The following is a 26,456-nucleotide window of genomic DNA, read 5'->3' as shown; positions in this document are numbered from 1 at the left end:
AAAAGAGAATTTAAGGGTCGCATGTTGCTGACATAGTGCTTTATCTGACTACTAGTGAGTACAATAAAAAGAACTGAAGTATTTTATGGCAGTACATTTGCAAGACTTGCAGAATGTGTATCACTTTATGTGTCTGATTTCATGACTGTGACAGTTCTTGTGTTTCTACAACACTGCTGCTAGTTGGCTGCAATTCTGAGCTGACAGAGGAACTGACTGGAGGACAGGAAGTGCTGAGTCTTTTCCTGGGATGTTGACGAGGAAAAAAACTCAAGTCAAACCCACGTGCAAGCAAACAGAGAGAAAAAGTTGATGGAAAATGTTTGGAATAAATGTGTTCATCTCCAAAAAATGCTTTGGGGTAGAGGTAGGGGACAAAGCAAAGAGTGATTTAATACTGTCATGTGACTCAGCTGCTCACTGGGTGATTATTAACGTGAAGTCTACGCAATTTAATTTTAAGGAAAAACTGTGCAACCTTTCCATGTTCAAGCACAGACACGTAACTGAATTGTTCTGGTTATTGGTGTGCAGATAAACAAGTGGCAGCATTTATAATAAAAGAAAAACTGAAATAAAGCGACAGCTTTTCACTATGTACGTCAGCGTAGAGCTCACCGAACCAACACAGGAAATAATCCACATTTAACGTCATAATAAAAGTTGCTTCGGTATAATCAGTATACTCTGTTAAATGTTGATTGAAAAATGTAATAATGTAATATACCGTTAATTAGGTTATATATGACATTAAGTGAAAAAAGATTTTGTGATATGTAACCGAGGACAAGGGATGAGTAAACGGGGCAAAGAAATAATTGATCATTTATTTATTACATAAGTTAAACATACAAATTCCCAGTCGTTTCCAGACAGGACTTACAACACATCCTGCTGATATCCCAGCTGCACATGAGACTTACCACACAAACTGTGCGAAATAACACTACAACCCGTCACACCCCGCTTAGTGACACTGCAATCGTGGCACACACTGCAAACAATTCGGGTCTCAGCGCAGCTGGGAATCAGTGCTATGTATGGCCTGTGATCTGAGAGATAAAGGGAAGTGGCACAAACAATTAAAATAAAAAAAACAAAAGAGAGGTTAGTCCGCCCTTACAAAACTTACTCTCAATCAATAACCGCCTCTACGGCTGGACGGACTAACCAAAACAAAATTACAAATCAATCAAAAGAACAAAAAAAAGGACAGCAGAGACAGCACAGAATATTGATCAGTTTCCCTGCGCGCAGTCGATCTAGGGCTTGATCAATTCTTCTATTAAAATTCGTGGTCACACGACAGTATACCCACTCGCACCTGAGTGAATTAATTGCCTCTGGTTTTTTCCACAGAAGAGCGCTGACTTCACCCCACACACCCACTACCTTTTCACAGCTCTTCAGCCAATCACCTGGCAGAGAGCAACAAACTGCCAGGTGACACTTGTTACAGATATATTTATAAATGTAAATAACAACAATATGAGAAAAGGGAAGTAAGCAAACAATGAAACAAAGATCTCCCTCTTTGCTTACATCAAGGTCAACATATTGTATTACCCATAAAACGCACCACAAACACATACACAAAAAACATTTGCACCTAATTCTACAGTAAAATCAGAAGGATTTATTTATTAGTAGTATTTATTTATATTGATTTATATTTATTAGTAGTAGTAATAGTATGTTAATTCGGACTCGTTCGTATCGACCTACAGGCTCACTAAGTCAAACTTTTGAAGACTTTTACTTTGAAAAGGAAAAGCGAGGCAGACCTCCGTGTCCCTCACTGGGAGTTTACCAGGTGCATCGTGCACAGGCATGTGATGCTGTGCTGCTGACTGGTCGCAGAGGACGTTGCGCAGCTGCCTTGGAAATGTCAGCCCGGTCGGAGCGGGATTCTTGGAGCCACAAGTACCGGAGACAGCTTTCCACTGACGTCCAGCAGTACCGGCATATGACGGAGATACTACACCGGCCGAGCGGAATGGGTAATGAGACAGATCCTTCTCATGCTGCTGTTCACTACAAATTAGCAGATGCGTTTTATATTGTTTTTTCACAGTAATTGTGTGAAAGCCTGAAACTTAAAGACAAATTTTGTTTTGCTGTTTTCTGTTTATATAAGCAAATTATCTGTTGTAAAGCAGCTGACTGTGTAACTTACGTAAAAATATGTGTCTAACATCGTGTTCTGTTAAAAGTTCTTTGTTAAAGTTAAGTTCAGATACTCTTTGTCACTAAAAAAAATTACATTTAGAAGTAAAAGTAGCGTTCTAATAAGAAAATTTCCTGCTGTAGCTGATTGTACATGAGATAATGAAATTGCAATAAGTCACACATTAACATATAAAAGCAGGATTTTACTGTTGGTTTAGGTACTTTTATTTTTAAGGATTTTGTGTCCAATCCAACGAGCTTGGAAAGCAAAGCGACTGGACTTGTTTAAGTTTCCTAAAGACGTCCAGTCACATGAAGCTTCAACCTCTCATCCCAGAAGCATCTTCAGTTCTAACAATAAATGGCAGAGCCCAGGTATTTAAGCCCTAGTGGGAGTTGTCCCTGAGGGTGTTGACTCACTACCGGTCATGTGCCTCGTCACACGAGCCAAGGTGTGAAAAAGGCTGTGGGTCATTACAAGCAGAGGTTTGATGAGTTTCTACCTGCTACATAAGGAATGACAGTGTTGTTCCATTTAAATGCATCTTCACCATTTCGTCAGGAAGCTTAAAGAAGTCCAGTCGCTTTCCCTTCCTCCTTAGACAACCAGAACCTGGATGACTGAGAACCTACACAGACATTTTGTGTCCAACTGCATTCAGTGGTTATTTTCGCTGATTACTTTTTCCACCAAAAATGGTTTAAATTGTGCTAAAAGAGTGGTGCTGTTGGCTAGTTGATTATTCAACTAATGTTTCATGTGCAGGAATGAACTGTTAGGTAGCTACATGTAGAACAAAACACCACATTTTAAACATGTTGTGTGCAAAAGTCCTAACCATAGCAACTAATAAAAATATGAATCCCCTCTCAGATGTATTATTGCAAAGAGTCACTGGATATTTGTAGAGTAATTTAGTAATTGAGTATTGTATTTAGTTGTATTCAGTTATTTCGAGACTTATTATGCAAACTTCAAGCATTTTATTAAATAAACAGTTGTTTGCTATTTCACAATATTATTCGATAGCTAAACATTTAATTACTTTGAGCAAACAACTTCAATTGTTCATTGAATATTGTTAGTTAAATATGAAGTTTAACAAATTAATTTTGCGTGACTGAACAAATAATCAGATAAATCCAACTGTAAAGGTCTTCTGTATTTTAGATATCATTTGCACATCTATAATTATGCTTTATCTTTCACAGGTTATTAACAAATGATTGTATAATGGTAAAATGTAAAAACACATAACACTTTATGTTTTTAGCAGTGCATGGTTTGTCTGGAGATGCTGTGAGTCTGAAGGGAACTCTGTCAGCGTATGAGGAAAACTTCCCAGTAGGTGAGTTTATCAATTCCAATTTAATGCTGTCAAACCATCTTTAACTAATTATATATATAATATATAAAATTGGTGATTGAATTATGAACATTCATTGAAATACTTAGAAATTCCACATTTCAAGAGCGTTACTAGAGACTATCACAACTATCACACGTTTTTTCCCCACAATTTTCAGTGTTATGATGCAAGTCAAGTTACAGTAAGTACTTTCTTGACAGATGATTGGTTAACACTACAAGTAAACGTGAGTGTTAGTGAACGCGAAAATGCTGTATCAGTGATGAAGTTGCTTATCTATGATGTGATCAAAGTAGAGCTGAATCAGAGTAGTTTACTATTCTTATACTGGTTAGTAGGTATTCTATCTTCTTAAGAACTACTAGAATAACTCGCACGTTAATGGCTTTTTTTTAATATCACATCATCACTGCATTGTCAATGACGTTTTCCCCTCCTGTAAGAATTCCACTTGGGAGTAAGGCTCACCTATCTATTGTTTCATTCAGCAAACTCTGAGATTTGGAGCTGAGAATGCCTGTCTGGGTCAGGTGTAGCTCATATGGTCATTACAAAATAGCCAATAACAGGTACTAGAGGCTAGACAGCCTTGGTAAAGGTCCTGGTAAAACCTTGATGCACAGTCACATTGCTAATAGGTAAACAGTGGCTGACTATATACAAAATTCCCTGCTCACCCCTGCAGGGGACATTTTATCCTTCAAGCTCGCGTCCTCTTACAGAGCCCTGGGAGTTTGAGGGTCCAGCGCAGTTTCTTAGCTCTTCCTAGGACTGCACTCTTCTGGACAGATATCTCCGATGTTGTTCCTGGGATTTTCTTGAGCCACTCGCCTAGCTTGGGGGTCACTACACCTAGTGCTCCGATTACCACTGGGTCCATGTTTACCTTCACCCTCCACATCTTCTCGAGCTCTTCTCTGAGCCCTTGGTACTTCTCCAGCTTCTTGTGTTCCTTCTTCCTGATTTTTTTGTCATTTGGTATCACTGCGTCTATCACTACAGCTGTCTTCTTCTGTTTGTCTACCACTACTATGTCCAGTTGTTTAGCCACCATTTTGGCCGTCTGTATCTGGAAGTCCCACAGGATCTTACCTCGGCCATTCTCGACCACCCTACTGTCCCGATTTGACCTTGAGACTACCAGGCCTTATTCGGCACACATGTTTCTGTTTCTGTTTCTGTGCGTCTTGCACCCTGCTGTTATGTGATGTATTATCTCAGAGCATCTTTACACAGCCTGCACCTGGGGTCTTGCCTGGTGTGATAGACCCCAGCCTCTATGGATCTTGTACTCAGAGCTTGTTCTTGTGCTGCCATGATTAGTGCCTCTGTGCTGTCTTTCAGTCCAGCTTTGTCCATCGGATGTCAGCCACTTCCTTTATCTGCCGGTGGTACATACCGTGCAGGGGCCTGTCCTTTCACGATGGTACCTCCTTTTGCTCCTCTTTATTGGGTTTCTGCTGCTTGAGGCATTCACTGAGCATGCAGCTGTCCATGGCCATCTTCCTGAGGTACTCGTGTGATCGATGTCTCGTTCACTCTTGGCATACAGCTTGATGTCCATGTACAGGATTGTTCCATTCCATAGTCGGTAACCATAGCCACTCTTTTCAATGATCTCACTGAGGGGGTTCAGGCCAATCCAGAACAGTAGTGGGGACAGGGCATCTCCTTGATAGATCCTGTGCGATGGGCTTGAAGTTGGTCTCTAATGTCCATCCCCATCGACTTCCTGATGAAGGCTTTTAAGGTCCTGTTATTCTTGGACAATTCTAGGCATTCCAGTATCCAGGTGTGGGCCATTGAGTCATGAGCCTTCTTGTAATCAATCCAGGCAGTGCACAGGTTGGTCAGCCTAGTCTTACAGTCTTGCTCTGTCTATCAGTACCTGGTGTTTCGGTTCTCTGGTATTCCTGCCAATTCGTTTCTCTTCCCTGCTTACGTATTGAGCCATGTGCCTGTTTTTCTTAACCTGCCTGACAGGAACTTCCACGTGATACTGAGGCAGGTTATTGGCCGGTAGTTGGATGGGACCGGTTATTTCTGGAGTTCCCTGGGGATCAGGAATCTTGGACCTTTGGTTAGCCATTCTGGGTGTCTCTCATTGACTACCAGCTGGATATCTGCCACTATGATGGTTACTGGATCCTGTTCAAGGAGGTTGCTGTGGTCTGCTCTTAGATCCACTAGCCACTGAGCATTGTTATTATGGTTTGCATCCTTCTCCCATATGCTTTTCCAGTGCTGCTCCGTCTCCAGCCTTGGTGGTGCTGTTCTCATATTGTTCCCTACTGAGAGTACACCTTGGATGGTTCTGTGCAGAATAGATGGTTTATTTTCCTGCCTTCTACTTCTCTGTGTATACCTCTTCAAGCAGCTGTCCAAGGCTGGTAGTCTTTGCCTGGGTGTCTTCAAGGCCTCAGGCATAGACAGCTTTCTGTGCTTCTTAGGCACCTTTCTGCAACTCCATTAGTTGTGCTACCTTGGTCTTGGCCTCTAGTCTCTTTCTCCATGGTGGGTACTGCTCCTTGTGGCTGTTCATCTTATAGTCATCTCACTGATCACTGCTGCCATGGTGTTCTGATCTTGGTAAGCGGCTACAGAGGGTCCAGGTTTCAAGTTTCCCCATGATCCTATTATGTACCTTGTCAATCTCTAGCTGTGAGAGCAATTCCTTCTTCTGAATGTTTGAACACTGAGCTACTAGTTGTTTTGCTGTCAGTCTGGAGAAAGTTGCACACCAAAAATAGTGATGTTTATAGAAGTTCTTTGAACCATTGTCAGTTGCTGGGATTGCAAGGGTTATCATGTCAGAACACGCTATGGTCTCATGAAGTCTATTTTAGATGAGTTAGGAGTCAGTGTTTTTTTTAATGCATGATAAAACATTTTAGGAGGAAGACAAATCACCCTAACAAATCATATTGCTTTTAGTGGTACTTTGATCCTGGAGTATTACAGGAAATAATCTAACCTGTAAAACTGAAGTGACCTCAGTAGAAAATTATGAAACATTTTAAAGTGGTTTATACCTTGAACCCACAAGTTCCTCTTCAGTCACTTATTAAACTGTGAGAGAGACACTCAGTTTCATCATTAGCTCATCATTGGATGATTTTATTTACAGTGAACTCACTGGCAGTTTGTATTTTAACCCATGTGAGTTGATCTTCTATTGATCTTCTATTGTTATAGAGGCTTAATAGAGGTTTTGGCCATACCAGATCAAAGGTAACCAAGAGCACTCATTTTATGAGATCTCCTTGGGTTCAGTTTTGGAATTTGGCCGGAATCCTATTTGTAGGTTGAAGCCTATATGGAAACAGTTTATATGGAAATGATTGCGCCTCCCTTCGCTTTTCGAGAAAGCTCTGTATTGCAGTTGAAAGCCTGGTAGATATAGTGAGCTGTTGGGGACATGTTCACCCAGCCAGATATCATTGAGGCACAGGGCTGAACATCCGCTGGGTGAAATGAAAGAAGCATGGACCGGCCAATGTACGATCGGAAGGAGTTTAAGTTTCTCATCAGCATCTCCTAATCCTGTTGAGAGCTGCTCCAACTAATAGTTTTGCAGAATTCTCCAGATGGATGAAAGACAGGGTAAAGTTTTATTTAAAAACAAACAAAACAACCTGATTACTTTGTTGATGTGTGTGTGAACAGGAAGGAAGAGCTGAAAACTGAACAGATAAACACAAGCAGGAAAAGTAGCACTGAGCAGTATTCAGGCTGCTATCAGCTGCACCATCTTGAATATGGAGATTATTAATGACTTTCATTTATAACACTGTATTTTCCTAATTATTCATTCTGTGCCGTTTACTCTTGTTTTTATGCATGGTTGAAAACATGTTGTATGGTTATATCTTTAATAGACACCACACAGCCATATATGTAAATTCAAGGAGGCATAAACTCATTTAATAAAATATGAAATAATTGGTCAACAGATACATTTTTTTAGCTGATTTCATTTTCATTATAATCTGTGTTGTCCAGTCAGGACAGGAAAGCTATGAAATCAGCACATTAGAGTTGATTCACTCATAGTCTTGTCTGTCACGTCTATATTAAGTGTGTGTTGTGTGTTTAGCTCTTCCTGTACTGCTGGATGTGGTCAGGGGTCCAGACCATCTTCCTGCAGATGAAAAGTCACAGGAAATGCTGCGAGGGAAACTGTGCATGCTGGAGGCTGACAGCTCCGAGGTCAATACCCTATTTAAGGTATAACTCCTGACTCATAACACACAGACACACACAAAAGCCTTCTATTGAATATTTTAGTCCATTATATATGTGCTCCAACACAAAGTTCCTCCATGAATTGATAACAATGCAATAAATATCTTCTCCTTAGTTTGTTTTTTGTGTATTGAAAACTTAAAAGTGAGTGAAGTATCCCAGGAAGGCAACTGTCTTCTGGCCTGCCCATCACAGAAGCTATAAGGTGCTGAACATGGAGAACATTGTTGGCCATTACACAGCTTACAGTGTGGAGAAAAAATGTCTTCTTTGTACTTTTTGGGGGGAGGAGGGAGCAGTGAACAAGTACCTGAAGTGCTCATGGATCTCCATGAGCCTCATGGTAGGCACTGTTCCTAAGTTGATTTCTGTTTCCTTCCTCGTGGAGTGTGGAATGTACGGCTTGACGTAGCAGCAGGGGTGGCAGTACTTTGTCTCTAAGGAGCTGCCAACTGATAAACCTTTTGGTCAAAGAGGTTATGAAATGTTGAATTTTACCTGAGGGGGTCGCTCCTTTAGTTTAGGTTGAAACTCTACCCCTGAGGTTTCAGTGAGCCCCAAAACCTCACTACTGATATTCTGTGGTGAAACATTTTATCCTAATCAAGTGATGTGTGGCTGCAACAGTTCCCAGTGTAGAATTCAGCAGGGATTGGCTTTTGAGGCCGCCGACACTTTGCGAGCTCAGCTCCAGGATTCTGTGGGAATTCCATGGAAATGGCCGGAGACGGTCTGCCAGTGATGCCTGTGCATGCTTGACACCCACACCGTTCATGTTTCAGAGGGAATATTCTTACTGACCACCTAAAGTGCTTTAGATTAAAGCTTTCACATTTAAACATATGTTCGTACAGTACTTTATTAACTCCATCTGAAATGCCAGCAGCACTGCAGTATGTATAGTATAATAGTATAGTATAACAGCTGTTTTTACTTCAGGGGCCACAATCGGCCTGCAAAGAGAGAGACGGTTTTGTTAAATATGAAAGGGGGCAAACATTTTTGGTATTGAAACTATATTTTCTGTAGATTTATGGCTTTTCCTATTCATAACCCCCCACCCCCCCACCCCCCCACCACCGTCATTCAATGAGCTAACATAACTTTTTCTGTAATTTTACTCATCTGTTTATTACAATGTAAGCCCACAGACTTGTGCTAACATATTTGTCCATCTTCATATTTCTTTAATACAGTGGCTTTCAGAAGTATCCGGCCACATTTTGTCACATTACAGCCACAAACATGAATCAATTTTATTGGAATTCCAGGTGAAAGACCAACACAAAGTGGTGAACACGTGAGAAGTGGAACGAAAATCAGACATGATTCCAAACATTTTTTACAAATAAATAACTGTTTATCAAAAGTAAACGTAATTATTCAGCAGAAAATTGTCCCCATTGCTGTTAAATAGATTAATATTGAACTCATTTTAAATACTTTATATTCTGCTCATTGTGCAGCCTCGTATTCTATAAAGCATGTGTTTGTGATACAAATGTAAAAAATGATTTTTCATTTAAGTGGCGATTGAGGAGGAAAAGCTGAGAGTGGCCATGTGAGGAGGTTTCAGACAAACTGATCAGAGGTTGAACCCTCTAAAGCGTACCCTGTCACTGGTGTCAGACAGATGTTTCACAACATCTTTTAAACATCTGTAACTCCTCATCCATTTTAATTGAAAAAGTTCAAACACTTCCTGACAGCTCTGCCGTGATATTAGGGTCACTACAGTGATCCTAGGCTCTGTGTCGCAGCGCCCCGGTGAAAACAAAGGTTGGTTGAGAGAAGAGTGAGTGAGTGTTATGGACCTCCACAGAAAACAGACATTTGTGTTCTTTTCACTGTGTTGTGTTTTGATGTCATTTGTGTGCACTGGCAGCCATGTGATTGTGGTCAGTGAGCAACCTGCCACTGTTTGAATTATTCGAGACACATTTTGGGCAGATCATCATCATATATGTTTTCTGCTGGTTTTGTTTATTTTTAAATACTTATTCTGAAGTTTGCTTATCTTCATGTGGTGTTGCTCACTCTCTGTCTCATACTTCAAAAACATCTGGAAAGTGGTGGTCTTTAGAGTTTTTATGGCTGGAGCTGTGAAACATTATTGGACCACGTTTCAGTTAAATATTAACTCTTCTCTTCTTGTTGTGCTGCCACAGCTCATTTTTCTGCTGTACTTCCTGTAACTGCTGTAAAATTGTAAAATGCGTTTTACTGAGACATGAAAAGTCGCTGTCAAAACCTTCAGTTTGATGTTTAAATGACATTCATTATGTGTCAGTTTGTTAAATGTGAGCATCAAATGATAATTGGATCAGATGGACAGTTAAGAAACTTCAGTATCAACACTGTTTTCTGTTTTCTTCAGGAGCTGTCCGCCCATCTCATCTCCATCAACAGTGAAAGAAAAGCCATTTATGTGATGTTCACCACATTTGAAGACATATGGAAGTTCACCACATATTACAAAATAGGTATGGAGTACACTGTAGCGCGGCTCCGCCTGAGCGGTACCTGTAGCTACACCTGTAGCTCAGAAGGTAGAGCAGGTCATCTACTGATCGGAAGGTTGGCGGTTCGATTCCTGGCTTCTCCTAGTCTGCATGCCTTGGGCAAGATACTAATACCAAATTGCTCTCCGATGCATCCATCAGAGTGTGAATGTTAGAAAACAGAAAAAAAAATGTGCTGGTGTGATTGGGTGAATGCACAAAGTTGTGTGAAGCGCTCAGAAGAGTAGCAAAGCATTATATTAGAACCAGGTGGAAGTATATGTGATGTCATCTAAGGAGCTTGGAAAGAAAAAGTAGAATTGAGCTGAGAGATCTATCGCTTTATCACCTCTTCAGGTTTTAAATCTTGTTCATAAAAGTAACTAAGTAATTAATTACTTTTGAAAATATGTAATCAGTAAAATAACGGGATTACTTTTTGGGGGAAGTAATCAGTAATTAGTTACTGGTTACTTTTGTCAAGTAACTTGACCAACACTGCTAATGACAATTGAAGTTGTATAACTGGAGACAGACTATGTTCTGTGTGGAGTCGAGTGTGAGGGACTCTGTTTGGAGGCTATAGCTTGGACAGTGAGCCCAAGAACACCAGCAAATCTACAACAGAATGACTGAAGAAGGAAAAAAACGAGGTGTTGTACTGGTCCAGTCAAATCCAAACCTCAATCCAACTAAAATACTGTGACAAGAAGTTAAGAGAGCTGGACATAAACAAACGCCTGTTAACCTCAATAAACAGACAAAAGATGATGTAGATGTTGTAGAGATGAGGATAAAAGTCCTCCTTTTAAATTAATACATAAACTTCAAGTTATTGTTGCTAAAGGTGTTGGATTAGTGGAGTGTATTTGGTTGTTCCACACTGCTCTGGCATTTTGTCTTAGTTCTTGTTAATAAATAATGACACAGTGTAAAATGTCATGTTTTGTGGTACATCTTATCCAAATACCTCACACTGCCTTCTGTGAACATCCTCCTCTCCTCCAGGTTTCCTGCGCCATTGCATGGAGAACCTACTGCTAGAGCAGACGTTCTGGCTCAGTTCTTTGAAGGATGACTTTGCTATTGAGGTGACCATTCAGGAGGAAACACTTAACCTTTTCTACAGAGGCATCCTCCTACAAGAAGGTTGGCACTAAAATATCATTTTAGAAGGTGATTAGACATGAGATCAGGAAACTGTAAATTAGTAACAAAGGTGTGCATTTACCTGGTAAAATCTTAGATGAGTGAAAGGATAAGTTAACTATTTAAATGAGTTACATATGTTTATATGCTGATAATTCCAATTCACACCAAACGCAACATCATTTTATATGCAGGCATTGAGAAAACACAAATCCTCCCACTCAAATGCCATGTTGTGTAGTGAATTTAAAGGACTGATATAAACTTGTTCTGAGAAATAATTTCACAAGCAGCCTGACTGAGGTCCATTTATTTAAAGGACCAGCCACACCTGTATCATTCCTATACCAAACAGTATAGGAACCCATGATATTGCTTTTTTTGGGGGGGGGGGGGGCAGGGGCAATTTAGTCATGGGTCCGCTTATTTAATTTATGGCCAGATCGTACTGTCATAGCTGAGGAGATCAGGTGGGCTCAGGAGGCCAGTTTGGAAGATCAAGCTCAGTGTGTTTATTTACAGTTAATGTTCAGCAATAAATGCAGGTGAGTGAATATTAGTCAGCTGATCTCAAAGCTCCAACGACAAAATGTTTTCTCTCTCTCTTTCCCTCTCTGTTGGACATTTCTAGCCCTCAGAATGTAGACAACAGCAGGAGCCAGTCAGTTTGTGCAATAATGTCACTAAGAGCTTTTTGTATTTTTAATGTCATTAATGTCCTTATGACCTCCAGCTTGGCTGGGGAAGGCGTTCCTCCAGACTAGCTGGAGGGCTCTGAGTATCCCAGCCACCAGGAGGTCTGGGCTGCCCCCAGTTTTTTAATTTTTTTAATACATGTGTACGGAGTTGCTGTTTTACTGTCATTATATAAGTAAACTTAGCCTGGTCACTCTCTTTGTTGTTAGGTTCATTGTTTGCCAGTTGCAGTGCCAGCCAGATGTTTGACAGTTCAACCTCTGGAGGAGACCTGTACTTGGAGCAGGGAGACATAGCCCAGTTCGAGCCTCCCTTCCTAGGCTCAGGGTGGACTGTTCTCTGTCTGGCTGATGGAGCGCGGGGCACTGCACCTAGACCTGCTCTGGAGCCAGTCATCCCTTTCCATCAGTGAGTTACAGCCACATAAAGGCCCGTGTGGACCTTAAGCAGTCTCATAGTAACTTTGATGTGAACATGAAGCACCGTAAATGAGGTCAGATAATCCCATCTGTCCACAGGTGGTTTCTCAAATCTTGTGCAGAAAGCATTTTAATAGGTGATGGTAAATCTACCTGTGACTTCCCTCTGCACTTTGGTAAGTGTTTGCATTATGTTAACTTCAGTTACTTTCATTTATCTCATATAATCATTTCCAGTCTAGCCTTGAGGTCACTGTGCTAGGACTAGGGCTACAACTAGAGCCTGGCTCACAGTATCGCCTCCAATTCATCCCAAAGGTGTTCTGTTGGATGGAGGTCAGGACTCTGTGCAGGCCGTCAAGTTCTTCCACACCATTTATGGAGCATGCTTTGTGCACTGGTGCAGTCATTTTGAAACAGGAACGGCCATCTGCAAACTGTTCCCACAAAGTTGGGAGCATGAAATTGTCCAAAATGTCTCGGTATGCTGAGCACCCCCAGACAATAATTCCCCCCCCCTTTACCCAGCTTTACACAGAGCAGTCAGGTGGCATGCTTAACACTTTGTATGTATTGGGTTTGGTGATGTGACAGTTGGCCACACATACGCCACGTATACCATTGATTACATTTGGGCAAATATGCATTAGTAAAGTTGATTTTCCAGTTTTCAGAGATACTTATTGCTACAGAAACCTCTCTCACAGTTTGGGACTATCTTCATGCAGTGTCTCCTCTGTTTAGCCAGAGGAACCTGTCTAGCTAAAAAGGAGTATGATGCTGAGGGCCCGGACGAGCTGAGTGTGTCACCTGGTGATCCCATCACGATTGTGGGATTTTTGGTGCCTTGTTTTGATTGGTTCACGGGGAAGAAGGAAGCAACAGGAGAAATAGGTCTGGTCAGGACAAGCTTGGTAAAACCGTCCACTGACGCTTACGAGTGAGTGTAACAGCCGATACAGTATACAGTTATATTGTATTACACCATTTTAGGTTGAGATGATGACAGTGTGTACCTGTTTTCTTCTCTGTCACCACTCCAGCTCTGCAGAGATTTTTTTAGATGAAGAGGATTGGATTTTCTCGAGTCCGCAAGAGGAAAAAGTCATCGAACAATCCATTGCCATATTGAAGAAAAAATCTCATAATGATATTGGGCATAATTACAAACTAGGTGAGAAGGAAAAGGAAAACGGCTTACTGATACCTACCGATGCTCATAGTACATATGCTTACATACCAGTTAAATAAAATCTTTGCTGTAAATACCATATTTTGGTTTAGCAAGCTAGCTAGTGATTGTTGGATGACTAATAATAAAGACTGTGCAAGTAGTATTTTGTCTGTATGTCAGCAAGATTATGGAAAAAAGACCAGCCAGGAGCAGCTGTAACATGGGAAGAGAAGAAAAAAGTATTAAACGATGGAGCAGATCTAGGTCACCAAATTGCAAGATAGGAAAGTTATAAGATATTACAATTGGTTGTGTCTGAGACATTTTGACACAAATAGATGAACTCAGCCCAACAACAGGTTGTTTAGTGTGCCAAAGTTTGTGGCAAGAATAAAAACCTGACAAAGAACCGCCATCCAAGTCCAACACGAAGACCTGTAAGTGCTGCTGTCAGCATTGCTTAACTTCCATTGATGAGTTCATGGAGGCAAAATCTACAAGCATAATGAGGTGTTATATGAATTAGGGACATGAAAAATTGCAATCCTCCAAATGATTACTTACTTATTAAATGTAAATTTTTGACGTGTTGGTGGCATTTGAGGAAAAGTCTAAAAACATTACGTACCAACCAGCCTGCTAACATCTGTGCCATCTGTGAAATCTTGCTGCTAGCATGACTAAAATAATTCAGATCACTGTAAACTGCCACTGCTGTGGTTATGGTTGTGTTTGATTAAATATACAAAAACTGTTGCCATGTTGTCACAGATGAAAGAAACCTGTGTCTGGTGTCCTTTGCTTTACTGTGACAAAGTTACACTCTTTTTGCCTTTATAGGCTATTGCGCGCAAAGATTCCAGTTAGATCACCGTGCATATAATAATTTTATGGCATTTCTTTGTGTCTATGAATTTCAAGACTTTTGTGGCCACAGTCCAACTTCTCGCTTGTTTTGGATGCATGCAGTTCTCTGTCGCTACCGTTTTGTATAAATAAAGGTTCAAAGACAAGTATAAAGTACATTTGTGTATATAATTTGCACCAAGTTTTGTTTCTGAGCATTTATTTACCAGTTACTGAGGATTTTGTTGTTTACACATTCACTTTCTCATAATGGCTGTTGTTCAATCTTAGATATGGTCACTTATCAGGATTCTGAGAAAAAAACATCACGTAAGTATGACATTAGCATTTCTTTACTAACTGGCCTCCTGTGCATGCCATCATTATTGTCTCTCTCATTATTCTTTTGCAGCCAGCTTTTCAAGAAAAGTTGAGTCTGAACAGAAAGAGTTCAAGACAAACATTCACAGGTTTCTTGATCAAGACAAACAGTCGACCCCTCATTACACCGTAACCAAGAGGGAGACTCTAGAGGAATCGGGCCTGGCTGCGGAGGCAAAAAGCCCCAAACTTCCCTCTTTCGTGGTGCAACCAGTTGAAGGGAACAAGAACACATTGATTCCACTCTTATCTTTTTTGGACGGCCGAGACTACAAAGTAGAGTTTGGCATTCTGTACGGACTGAGTTCTGAAAAACTGGCCTCCTCCACTTTCACTGGTCACTGTGATGAGGATGAACTGATTTCCTTTCTGGGTGTTGCCAGGGAGACAGCCAGGAAGAAACACCTTTTCTGGTCACAAACTCGTTTATGCTTCCTGTTGGGGAAGCTCTGTGTGGGTAGGTCAAAGTTCAATCAAGCCCAGGTTTATTTTGAGGAAACTCTCAGTGTCCCAAGAGAAGGCTTCACAGACCTCAGGCTGTTGGCCAGCATCTTCTCCAACCTTGCTGCAACATATCTTTTGCAGAAAAATACAGAAAGTTTCTTTGCTGTGACAGAACGACTTGTTGCCTTACTAATAGGAATCCCAGATTGTCTGAAAAGCTTAGAGGACAACTCTTCTCTTAAATACATGCTCAAGAAAGCTATCCTCTCTCACAACAAAATGGCAGAAGCCCGGGCTTGTCTGCTGTTGGCAAAGCACCACTGGACTTCTGCTATGGGAGCTCAAGTTGTTCCTTATCTGGAAAGGCTACTCATTCTTTGTGATGAAGCTCAAAGACCATGGAGGATCTCTCCCAGTCATGGATATCTGGCACTGGGAAAGCTTTACAGTGAACTTCACCGTCCCCACCTCAGTGCCAGTTCAGTCAGGAGAGCTTCTCTGCTGCCCTCTGCCACGCTCTCTGACTGTCTTGGCAGTATGGTATTACTTTTGGACACTGTCGCTGAACAAGAAACCCCCGTTCCACCTCAGATGGCTCCATATTTGCACAAAGCTCTCACTTTTCCAAAGCTCCAAAGTAGAGAGAGAAACCATTACCAAATTTTGAGCCACCAGCTCACTGTTTGTCTTTGCCAACTCTATTGCAAACACAAGATGACGGGACATGCGATTTGCCATATGCAGGCTCTCATCAACAACAGTCCTTCGAGGCAAGTTTGCGTCTCTGTTTCAGAAAGAAAAGGTTTTCTCATCTGGCTGGCGTGGCTTTACATTGACAACAGTCAGCCTGCAGTTGCTTTGGACATACTGGAATCAATCCTGGCTTCGATTCCAGAGCACTGCACAACTCCTCAGGAAGGTGAGGGGGTTTCTATAAATCGCATTAAAAATTTAAAGTGTTTTTTAGTTTTCACCCAAATTTGCACAGATGCCCTTCAGGCTGAGCCTCACAAAAGTTTAAGATTTGCTTCTACAAATATGTCCTTTACAGCAAGTTCACTGTAAAGCTGATAAACAGGAAGTGATATCATATTTTATTTGCTTTTTATATTCTTGATCCCAGATCTGTATGGACCGTCTCTTCCTGAGTTTTCATTTCTAAAATGTGTCATTTGACCTTAAGAGACTGGAATAAGCAAAGCTGTGTGTGCTGAGCTGTTTAGCTTTTTCATTTTGTCTTCAAACTATACTTTGTTTTAAAAACTGCAGCTCATATTTCAAAGTTGTAATCTGCTGTTTCACACTCTTAAATGTAGTTATGAACCAAGGTCTACCTCAAAGGCAGATAACACACAACAAGTAGTTAAACTTCAGGAATGTCTAAAGACATAAAGACCTGGACGAGCTCTAATTTCCTGCTTCAAAATTCAGATCAAACTGAGGTTTTTGTACTAAAAATATCTGAAACATGTCTAACCAGATGCTTACTTGGGATGTTGTCACGTTGGCCTCCAGTAACAGTAAGAATTTTGGAGTCATTTTCGACCAGGATTTGTCCGTTAATTCATGTATTAAATATGTATAACTTTCTTCCATTTGTGCAACATCTCTAAAGTTAGAAACATCCTGTCTCAGAGTGATGCTGATAAATTAGTTCATGCTTTCATTACTTCCAGACTGCTCTACTGTAATTCATTATTATCAGAATGTCCTAAAATTCCCTGAAAAGTTCATCTAAAATGACACCCTTTTGTACTTCTGTTTAGTTAGAACTGGATCAGGTGACTCTGAATCCTTCCTTAGTAATTGGCTTAGGAGTGTTTCTGCTTCACACTCATGCATCACTCAGCATTTAATGATTAGTTATTATTAACCTCTGCCTCTCTTCCACGTCTTCATTCAGAGTTACATCAGAGTTTAACCACAGCTTTGCACATATAACTATTTTGGTATCTGGGATCTTGACTAACTCATTTTGTTATATATATTACATACAGCTGAAACTTTTAACTAAAGAAAGCGGTCACCTTTAGAAAGACTCAGACCTTCAACTGATTAATAAAACTATGTGGAGTGTACTGTAGGATAAAGATTTAGCAAACAGGCATTTCTTAAATGTTAAAGTAAATTTCTTTAATGCAATACAAAGGTGTGGTTCTCAACATGCGGGGCGTGGCACTTCGATGTATGGGTGATGTTCGGAGGGCAGCAGAGAGCTACCAGGCTGCTATTGACATCTGCCAAGAGTTTGAAGATATGCCAAACGGGGCCGTAGCTCAGGCCAATCTAGGTGAGCTAGAATATCCTACTGCGCATAAATGTTTCGTTCCAACTATGTTATGACTCTTTCTCATCTTCATAAAGGGTTGTTGTGTCTGAAGGCTGGAGCGAAAACACTAGCAGAGAGGCATCTGTGTGAGGCAGTTCAGCTTTTCTCTGAGCTCAGTGAAGAAAGCAATGTGGAAAACTTTATCCCCGTATTGATGGAGCTGGGAAAGTATTATGTGAAGCAACAGCAGCTGGACTATGGGAAAGGATGCTATGAGTGGGCTCTGCTTCTGGCAATCAATGCTAACTTGTTAGAGTGTAAGTATGAATGTCACATAACCATAGCAGTATCTTATATTCTGTGTTAAAACTGTCCTTCTTTCTCTCTGTCACTTCGCCAGACGAGCTCAGTGTAACACGATGTCTGTGTCGTCTGTATGAGTGTAAGATTCCAAACCAGGTTCAGTGGATAATCTACAGTCAGCACCGAGTCCAGCTGCTGAGACGCACCGGATATAGAGAACAGGAGGGAGAAGCACTGGAAGCAATCAGCCAGATCTACCTTTCTATTGGCACAGAACAGTACGTGCATGTAGACTTGCAGTATGACTGGAATATGACATTCACTTACCTTTTATGCAGCAAAGTGCAGTGTTCTGTGGTTTAGATCAGATCGGGACTGAAAGCTGAAGGCTCCGGCAGTTTGAGAGCGAAGTGCTCTATTGAGGTCTTTATGATAAGACGAGGCCTGATTATTCCAGACCTTCCATTTGAGGAGAAGAATTTTAAACACTCCTGTCATGTTACTTTCACAGTGCTAAATGTGTTTTGCCCAGTGCTGGTTTCGGATATTTTTGTTTAGCTTTTCCATTCTACAGAACTCAAAGGGATCTATACACATTATAATTTCACACCGCTTGCTCCTCTTTTATCCTTCAAGCTTCGGTCCTCTGCCAGAGGTCTGGGAGCTTGAGGGTACTGTGCAGTATCTTAGCCATTCCTAAGACTGCGCTCTTCTGGACAGAGATCTCTGATGTCATTCCTGGAATCTGCTGGAGCCACTCACCTAGCTTAGGGGGTCACTGCCCCGAGTTCTCCGTTGACCACGGGGACCATGGTTGTCTTATTCTGCTTCTCCACCACTACTATATTTGGTTGGTTAGCCATCGCCAGTTTGTATGACTGTATGAGTTGGCTTGAAGTTAGCATCTAGTGTTGTTCGCCACATCCCCATTGAATTCCTGATGAAGGCTCTTGGTTGATCTTGTATAGTTCTACACATTCAAGGATCCATGTGTGAGGCATCCCATGACCAGACTTTCTTGTAGTCAATCCAGGCAGTGCACAGGTTGGTCAGTCTGATCTTACAATCTGCAACTATCTACCGGGAGCAGGACTGTCCAGCCTTCAGTTAGCCATTTTGGGTGTGTCTCATTCGTTAGCAACTGGTTCATTTGTGCTACCAAGCACTCATGGAGTACAGTTAGCTTCTTTAGCCAGTAGGCTTGTGTCATGTCAGGCTCTGATGCTGTCCAACTCTTCATGCTTGAGACTCTGTTTTGGATGTCTGCCACTGTGATGGTTACTGGATCCTGTTCAGGGAGGTTGCTGTGGTCTGCTATTAGCTACACTAGCCATTTAGCATTGTTATGTCTTGTTTCCTCCTTTCATGTGATCTTCCAGTGTTGCTCCATCTCCAGCCTTGCTGTTTTCATCATGTTCCCCTGCCATTTAGCGTATACTTAACCTGTGGTAGCTATAACTCAGGTGCTAGAGCAGGTCACCTACTAATCAGAAGGTTGCTGGTTTGTTTGCCGAATGCTCCAGTCTGCATGCCAAGTTGCTCAAGTTGCTCTCTGATGGATCCATCAGAATATGAATGCATGTGATTGTCAGATAGGAAGAGTATATAAAAATAGTTTTTTCCCACTGTCACGAAGTGTTTGCTCATAGGTGGCTGTATGATTGTGATGATTTTTTTCTAATATTGTAGGGTTTACCTTATAGTGTAAGGTGCTTTGAGGCAACTGCTGTTGTGAAGGGTAAATGAAATTGAATGGAATCAAATTAACACTGGGACCACTGTAGACCTTTAAAGTTATCTTTGAATTGTTTCAGGGCGTACCGAGCTGCTCTTGACTACACCAAGACCAGTCTGGGTATTTTCATTGACCTGGGCTGCAAGGAGAAGGAAGCATATGGCTGGCTACAAGCCGGGAAGATCTACCAGCTGCTGGGCCAGATTGAACTGGTGGACATTTATGTTCAGGTCTGATACCAGTGTTTTCATTTGTATTGTCTTAAACTTTTATTATTCTCAGAATTGCAAGTTTACATTGAAAACTATGTCAGCCATCATGAATATCTCTCAAATTCAATCCATCCATTCGTCTTCTTCCACTTATTCTGGGTCAGGTTATGGGGACAACAGCCAACTCCCCAGTCACTTCCTCCAGTTTATCAGGGACACACTGAGGCATCCCAGGCCAATAAAGAGATGTAATCTCACCAGTGTGTCCTGGGTCTGCGCAGAGTAGAAAAGTATTATAAAAGAATTACTCCACTTACCACAACTCTTAAGTCAGATAATCAGCAAAGAAAATGTGTGGATGAAAGAGCAGTCTTCACAATTTTAGCGATTTTGGCTTTGGCCAAAATGAAATTTGTTTATCATACACTGAAATCCTGTATTTCTGGTGTTTTCAGGCAGCTCAGGATGTAGCTTTGAGCACAGGAGACACAAGCTTTATCTTGAAGCTTCTTGAAACTGCAGGAGACATTTTCTTCGACAGCTGCCGGGACAGGGACAAGGCTGTCCTCTTCTACAGGGTACTTTAGAATAATGTGATTTCAGTCATTCTTATGTAGGATTAGATTATTTATCCATGTTTGTTAAAACTTTTTCAGCATTATTGTGCTATGATGATATTACTGTAATTTCTCCAAAATTGGTGCAAACTAATAAAAGCTCAACACTGTAATTATCATAATTAAATGGCTGTATTTTTATGTTCATTGCATGTAGGACCGTGCTCTGCCAATCGCAGTGAAGAGCAACAGCATTCACAGTAGACTGAGGTTGTGCAATAAGCTCACTGAAGTGATGTTCTGTCTCAAGCTGTACGGGGAAGCAGTGGAGTTTGCTCACATTGCAGCTGACATCAGTAAGAGTCTGGGTAAGCAAAACAGCACACACCGAAGTCGTTTCCATCTTTTGTCTTTCATGAAGTGTGTCAGCACTGGACCAAAGTGTATTCTCTGTACTTTTCAAAACTATTGCTACTATAATTAAAAGCACTTTAAAGATGCAGCTTCACCCAGTCCCCTTTTTTCAGGCTCGTCAGGTGCTGATGCTGACTTAAAATATTCAGGTTTAGGAGTTGTTGGTAGTACCCAGTGTGTACCTGTACTGTCACTGATTGCTAACCTACATAACACAGAACATAAATTAACCATTTTTAAAAACCCTTTGGATAATAGGTGTGTTGTCAGGTGACTACATGCTGAACTATGGAAGCATTAATGGCATGTCGGAGCGGTAACATTAACAGTTTTACAAACTGTACATATGTAAGGGGCTTCCATTTGTCCTACAGGTAACTTCGAATAGACACTCAACCAAGGGTTTCCTCAGCACACAATTATTGCTTACTAGTGTTTTCTGTTTCTGTCTATTGCCACTCAAAGCAAGAGTGTTAGTAGGTTATTTGCTAACTTTGTTTTGTAGCTTTTTTGTGGTGCTTTGTGCATCCACAAATCCCAGAGCCTGAATCCAGTTAAGCTGCTTTGCACTGCCCACAACAGTATCAGCTGTTATTTTAGATAAGCTGCCTTCAACGATTGCATTTTCCTTTTCAACATTAACTTGTTCTAAACATTAGTTTGTCTAGTATTTTCATTATCTCCTGTATGACCTGAGGCGCCTCAAGGTACTTTGAATTGTGAGATAAAGATGTTAAAATAATACAGAGAACATCCTAACAGTCAAACAAACATTTTCATTTTTAATGTAATTTACTTGGTGTTTGCAGTATTTTTTTCTTATTAATCTCTATTAATATAATGACGATAAAATTATAATGTCTTCTTTTGGTTTTAGTAATTTTGGGGTGTGTAATGACAAATTATAATAAATCATGACAGCTGTGAACAGCACGTATGATTAGACTCCAAAGTTTGCTCCTATGAAAACGTATCACTGGCTTACATGCTGACATTAGGTCCTGTGCTAAAACCAAATGAACTGTGTACATGTAGGTGAGCGTCTGAATGAGCGAGTGGCGTGCCACCGTCTGGGCTCACTGTACCACTGTCTGAAACAGTGTGAACTGGCTGAGCACTATTACCTGAAGACCCTGACCCTCTGCCCAACACCTCTGCAGTTCGATGAGGAGCCACTGTATTATGTGAGGCTGTACCAAACACTGGGAGACATTATATTCACTGATCTGAAGGTAATGGACTGGGTCATAGATGTGGGTTGTTTTCTGTATTTTAAACAATAAAATGTGAATCTGATGAACATAGTGATCTGCGATATGCCTAAACTGAAATCCTGCCTCGACAGGACCCTTTTGATGCTGCTGGATACTACCACTTAGCTCTCGCTGCAGCCATGGATCTGGGCAACAAAAAGTCTCAGTTGCAGCTGTGCACCCAACTCGCCACCATCTACCACAACTTCATAATAGACCGGGAGCGCTCGCTCTTCTTTTATCAAAAGGCACGAGGATTTGCTGCAGAGCTGAACGCAAAGAGGATAAATATTTCACCAGGCCAGCAGTACAGCAGCGCACAATACAAGAATATAGGACAGTAGGAGGGACACTGCATGAAGACAGGAGATGCTATTTGTTGGTACAGAGTAGACATGAAGCAACGTTCCACACTGAAGATGCTTTTCAAAGTTTCACAGTTTTGTTTTCCAACATGATGATAAAGTCAATAATTCCAGAGAAAAAACAGATTTTTTTCAGCAGTTTAAATAATAAAACGTCATAACTCTGAGCCACCGTTGCTGTAAGACGAGCATGCCAGCGGCATAAACCAGGCATATACTGAAATTTTTTTATCATTGAAATGAAATACATAATGAAATATTTATTTAATATCGTTTGTTTTAGGTCACATAGAGGGATCTTTGTCTCAAACCTAATTAAGCTCTTTAATTCGATGTTTCTTTCTGAGACGCACCGTGTTTGATGCTGTTTGCTTCCCTGAAATCTGAATGCCTGTGGGTCTCTAACTTTATCTTTGTGTTTACTTCATATTTCATTTAAATAGACAACTGTGAACAGGTACGTCCTGACACGTGGAAACAGGGAAACACTGTTCACTCGTTTAAAATCGACAGCTGGTCACTAGTGAACATCCCAGGCTGGATCTTATTCATGTAACTTTCTTTTTTTTTTTTTTTTTAGTTTTTCTGTTTTCACAAACAGTACATAATTACATAACATAATAAAGTGTACAATTCAGAACCAAAAATAAATAAATAAATAAACAAAACAAATAAACAAAACAAAAAAAACAGACTGATAACTAAGCACAGAACGACAGCTCAGTTCCATCTAAAAAATAAATAAATAAAGAGAAAATACAATACAGTACAATACCTGTGGTCCCAGTATTACGTTGCAGTTTGAACACTCAAGAGAATCCTTGTAACATAATATTAGAAACATCAGATTCCACATAATTCAAGTATGGTTCCCACACCTTAAAGAAATGATCTGTTTTTGAGTGCAATACACATGTAAAGATATTCCAATGGCACTAGATCCAACACTACTCATTGCCAACCTAAATCCATTGGAGTATTATATTCTTCTTTGCCGCATAGGTGAGAACACAGTACAATCTCCTATTATTCTTGGATATTAATCGCCGGCTGGGGAGGCCCAGTATAAGAGACAGAGGGTCCATCTCCAATTCACAACCGAAAATCTTCTCCATTTGAGATAACACATTAGACCAATATTCTTGCAATTTCAAACATGACCAGAAGCTGTGAGTTAGGGTACCAATTTCTGTCTTGCATTTGAGGCACATGGGTGAAAGGGTAGGATTATACTGATGTCTGCGAAATATGGATATATGCATTCTGTGTATGATTTTTAACTATTGCTTTGGTACGATTACAAACTGAGATTGATTTGGCATAACTCCAGACATCTTTCCACTCTTCATCATCAATTGCTATACCTAACTCCTTTTCCCATGTGCCTTTAAGCCTCTGTGACATCACTGAAAGTACAGAATATAAAGCCTTATAAAATATCTTATTCATGTAACTTTCTAAAGTGCACTTGCTTACTACTTTGATGTGACTTTGATGGGAGAAATAATTATTCAATCCCCTGTTGAATTTTTATGAAATGAATAGTCCTTTACTTCTGTAGTCTAATAGTTCTTTATAATAATTTCAGTTTGATGGAGAGAGACAGAATCTCAAAAAACTCGGAAACATTACAGTTACTTGAAGTTGATTTAAAAATTAATTTGTGCGTTTTTGATCCCCTACAAGCCAGTTTGACCCCAGTGTAATCTGTGCACCACAGAGTCAGTCAATTACAAACACTCCTACTCAGTTTGTTATGTGTACACTGCATGAGTGTGTTATGGGATCAGCCGCCTCAAGGTCAGAGGTCAAGTTTTCTGAAAATAGTTTGAATGCAGTAAATGAGTTATATGAGTGACAAGTACGAACAGTTCTAAAGACGTTCTCGTATTTTTAACAATTACCGGATGATTCCCAAAGAGTTGGTGATCAAATATTGTTGGGTCCTGAAAAAAAACTGGATCAGTGGACAAAAGAAGTCACGAAGCTGAAACGGTACATCTGAAAGTTGTGACTTTCACCTGCAAAAGGTCACACACACAAAAAGCAACAGTATCTTGTATAGTATCAAAAACGGTAGCTTGTGTCATATGAAGCATGTCAGTTTGCCTCCTGTTTCTACAGGAGCAGAGCAACTGCCAGTACAGTCCTGAAAACCTGGAGGAGCCTCTGTTGTGGTTTGGGGCTGCCAGACAGAATTTTGTGTTGCGCTGTTCATTTTGTCTGCTGTATTTTTCTTTATGTAAGCTCTTAGTGGCAGCTGACTAGCTGGAGACCAAATGGTACTGACTATAAACTGGGATTGGAGCATAAGAGAAAGCATAAATGTACTGTCAGATATTATCTGTCATGCTGTACCATCTAGAAAACATCTTGTTGGCAACAGCTTCATTCTGTAGTTTGGAAATCATTCCTAACCAACGCAGTAAAATCATCGTTGAATAGACTGAAGTCATGGATTAGCCTTCCGAGAGTCTGGAATCTCAACATCGTTGAGGTAGTGTGGGATTATATGGACACCGACAGGAACAAAGGAGAGATTGTTGAAAGAGTCTGCAGATCATCTACCTCCTTTAAGATGCTTGGAAAACTGTAGACCTGAAGACTATTTAAAGGAAGTACAACAAATGGCACTTAAGAGAGTGCCATTTGTTGTGTTGAAGAATAGAGATGGCCAGCAGAATTGTACAAACCCTGGTTTTGCCTCATGTACTGTTTTTCCATGTAAATTAGGTGCAGCTATTGATTAAACCTATTTCCCGTTTTCCTAGCAAAATATTAAAAAGTGACGATTGACCCAAGACTTTTGTATAGTGCTGGAAATAGTTGGGGTTTTTTTTGTAAATCATACAATTTTAAATTCTAAATCTTTTCAGTTTTTATTCTTTAAACATTTTAGTGTTTCAGGAGATCATTCCTGGATTTATTTTTTATTTGTTTGTTTGTTTGTTAACAATAATAAATCTTTTTGGATGTCAGAAAAACAACCTTCTGTCTTCTGAGTTGACACAAGGACAAAGTCATTGATATAAAAACCATTAATGCTTCTAATGATGTCAGTGACACACGTTGTGTAGTTTACATTATTGGCTCTAAGAAGACGGGAAAGAGCTTGGGTTTGGAAAAATGCTGTGGGTGGAGTTACAAACACAGTTTGTACGTCATGAATCAGTTACCCTGACCTTCCAATGACACCAGTCTGAAACATTCTGTGGAAGCTGGTTTCTGCTACTGGAAACAAAAGAGTAACTCCAAGAATAACTCAACATTTCAAGTTAACAAGTAGAAATTTAAGAAAAAAAATTGATGTTAAGTTAAAATTTTGAGTTAGTAAAATAAGTTAAAATTTCTAGTGAGCATTGCCAGTCTTGAATTACGTAATTTCTTCCGCTTCTGCTTCAAGAGTGACAAGGACATTACGTAACTTCACAGCACTTCCTGACTGCCAGGGCTAACTTGAAATTTCGAGTTCACTCGTCAGAGTTAAATGACTTATATGAGACTGTGAGACTTGGATCTGACAAAAGAAGCATTTGAGTTATTTAGGTGTAGGCTCTGTGACGAGCACTTCCTGCCTCAGTGAACACAGTTTTTTTATTAATATGTATTGTGAGGAGGATCTTGTTCTATTCTATTAAACCGATCATAACTTTGTTTATTGCACTGATGTTGAAGATCTTGTGGTTTGCAATGAATTTTGAGTATGATGCAGATAATTGGAGGCTGTTCATTAACCAGCCCAAAATATGTAACGTGTTCAGCTGCACATTTCCTTTGCATCTGTGCCAACTGGTCATTCTGTCTAGTTAAAAAACACCTATGAAAAAAAACTGTATCTTACTGAATATCTGTATTTTTTAACGTGGCATCACTGAATTCAAACATTCAAGACTTGAGAGATTCTCAAGTGCTCAAATTTTACACTATTCATATTCTGATTAAAATAAACTTAAA

General features: G+C 40.3%; 1 protein-coding gene across 1 annotated transcript; it reads left to right on the top strand.

The window, feature by feature from the left end:
* Nucleotides 1-1,873: 1,873 nt before the first annotated feature.
* On the top strand, nt 1,874-26,456 carry sh3tc1 (SH3 domain and tetratricopeptide repeats 1). The gene is made up of 19 exons (XM_085443436.1): nt 1,874-2,000; nt 3,444-3,518; nt 7,636-7,766; nt 10,162-10,267; nt 11,294-11,434; nt 12,340-12,538; nt 12,649-12,725; nt 13,294-13,489; nt 13,593-13,723; nt 14,861-14,899; nt 14,982-16,313; nt 17,544-17,684; nt 17,759-17,980; nt 18,064-18,244; nt 19,781-19,931; nt 20,369-20,491; nt 20,688-20,838; nt 21,920-22,116; nt 22,230-26,456. The coding sequence occupies exons 1-19, from the start codon at nt 1,886-1,888 to the stop codon at nt 22,479-22,481; spliced, it is 3,960 nt and encodes a 1,319-aa protein (XP_085299562.1). The 5' UTR covers nt 1,874-1,885; the 3' UTR covers nt 22,482-26,456.

This window comes from Copadichromis virginalis, linkage group LG3 (genome assembly GCF_057382275.1).
Source record: "Copadichromis virginalis isolate Kocher_CV1m ecotype Utaka linkage group LG3, C_Virginalis_male_GT1.1, whole genome shotgun sequence".
Classification (NCBI taxonomy): Eukaryota; Metazoa; Chordata; class Actinopteri; order Cichliformes; family Cichlidae; genus Copadichromis; species Copadichromis virginalis.
The sequence above is the reverse complement of the archived record's forward strand: the minus strand, read 5'-3'. Positions and strand labels throughout refer to the sequence as shown.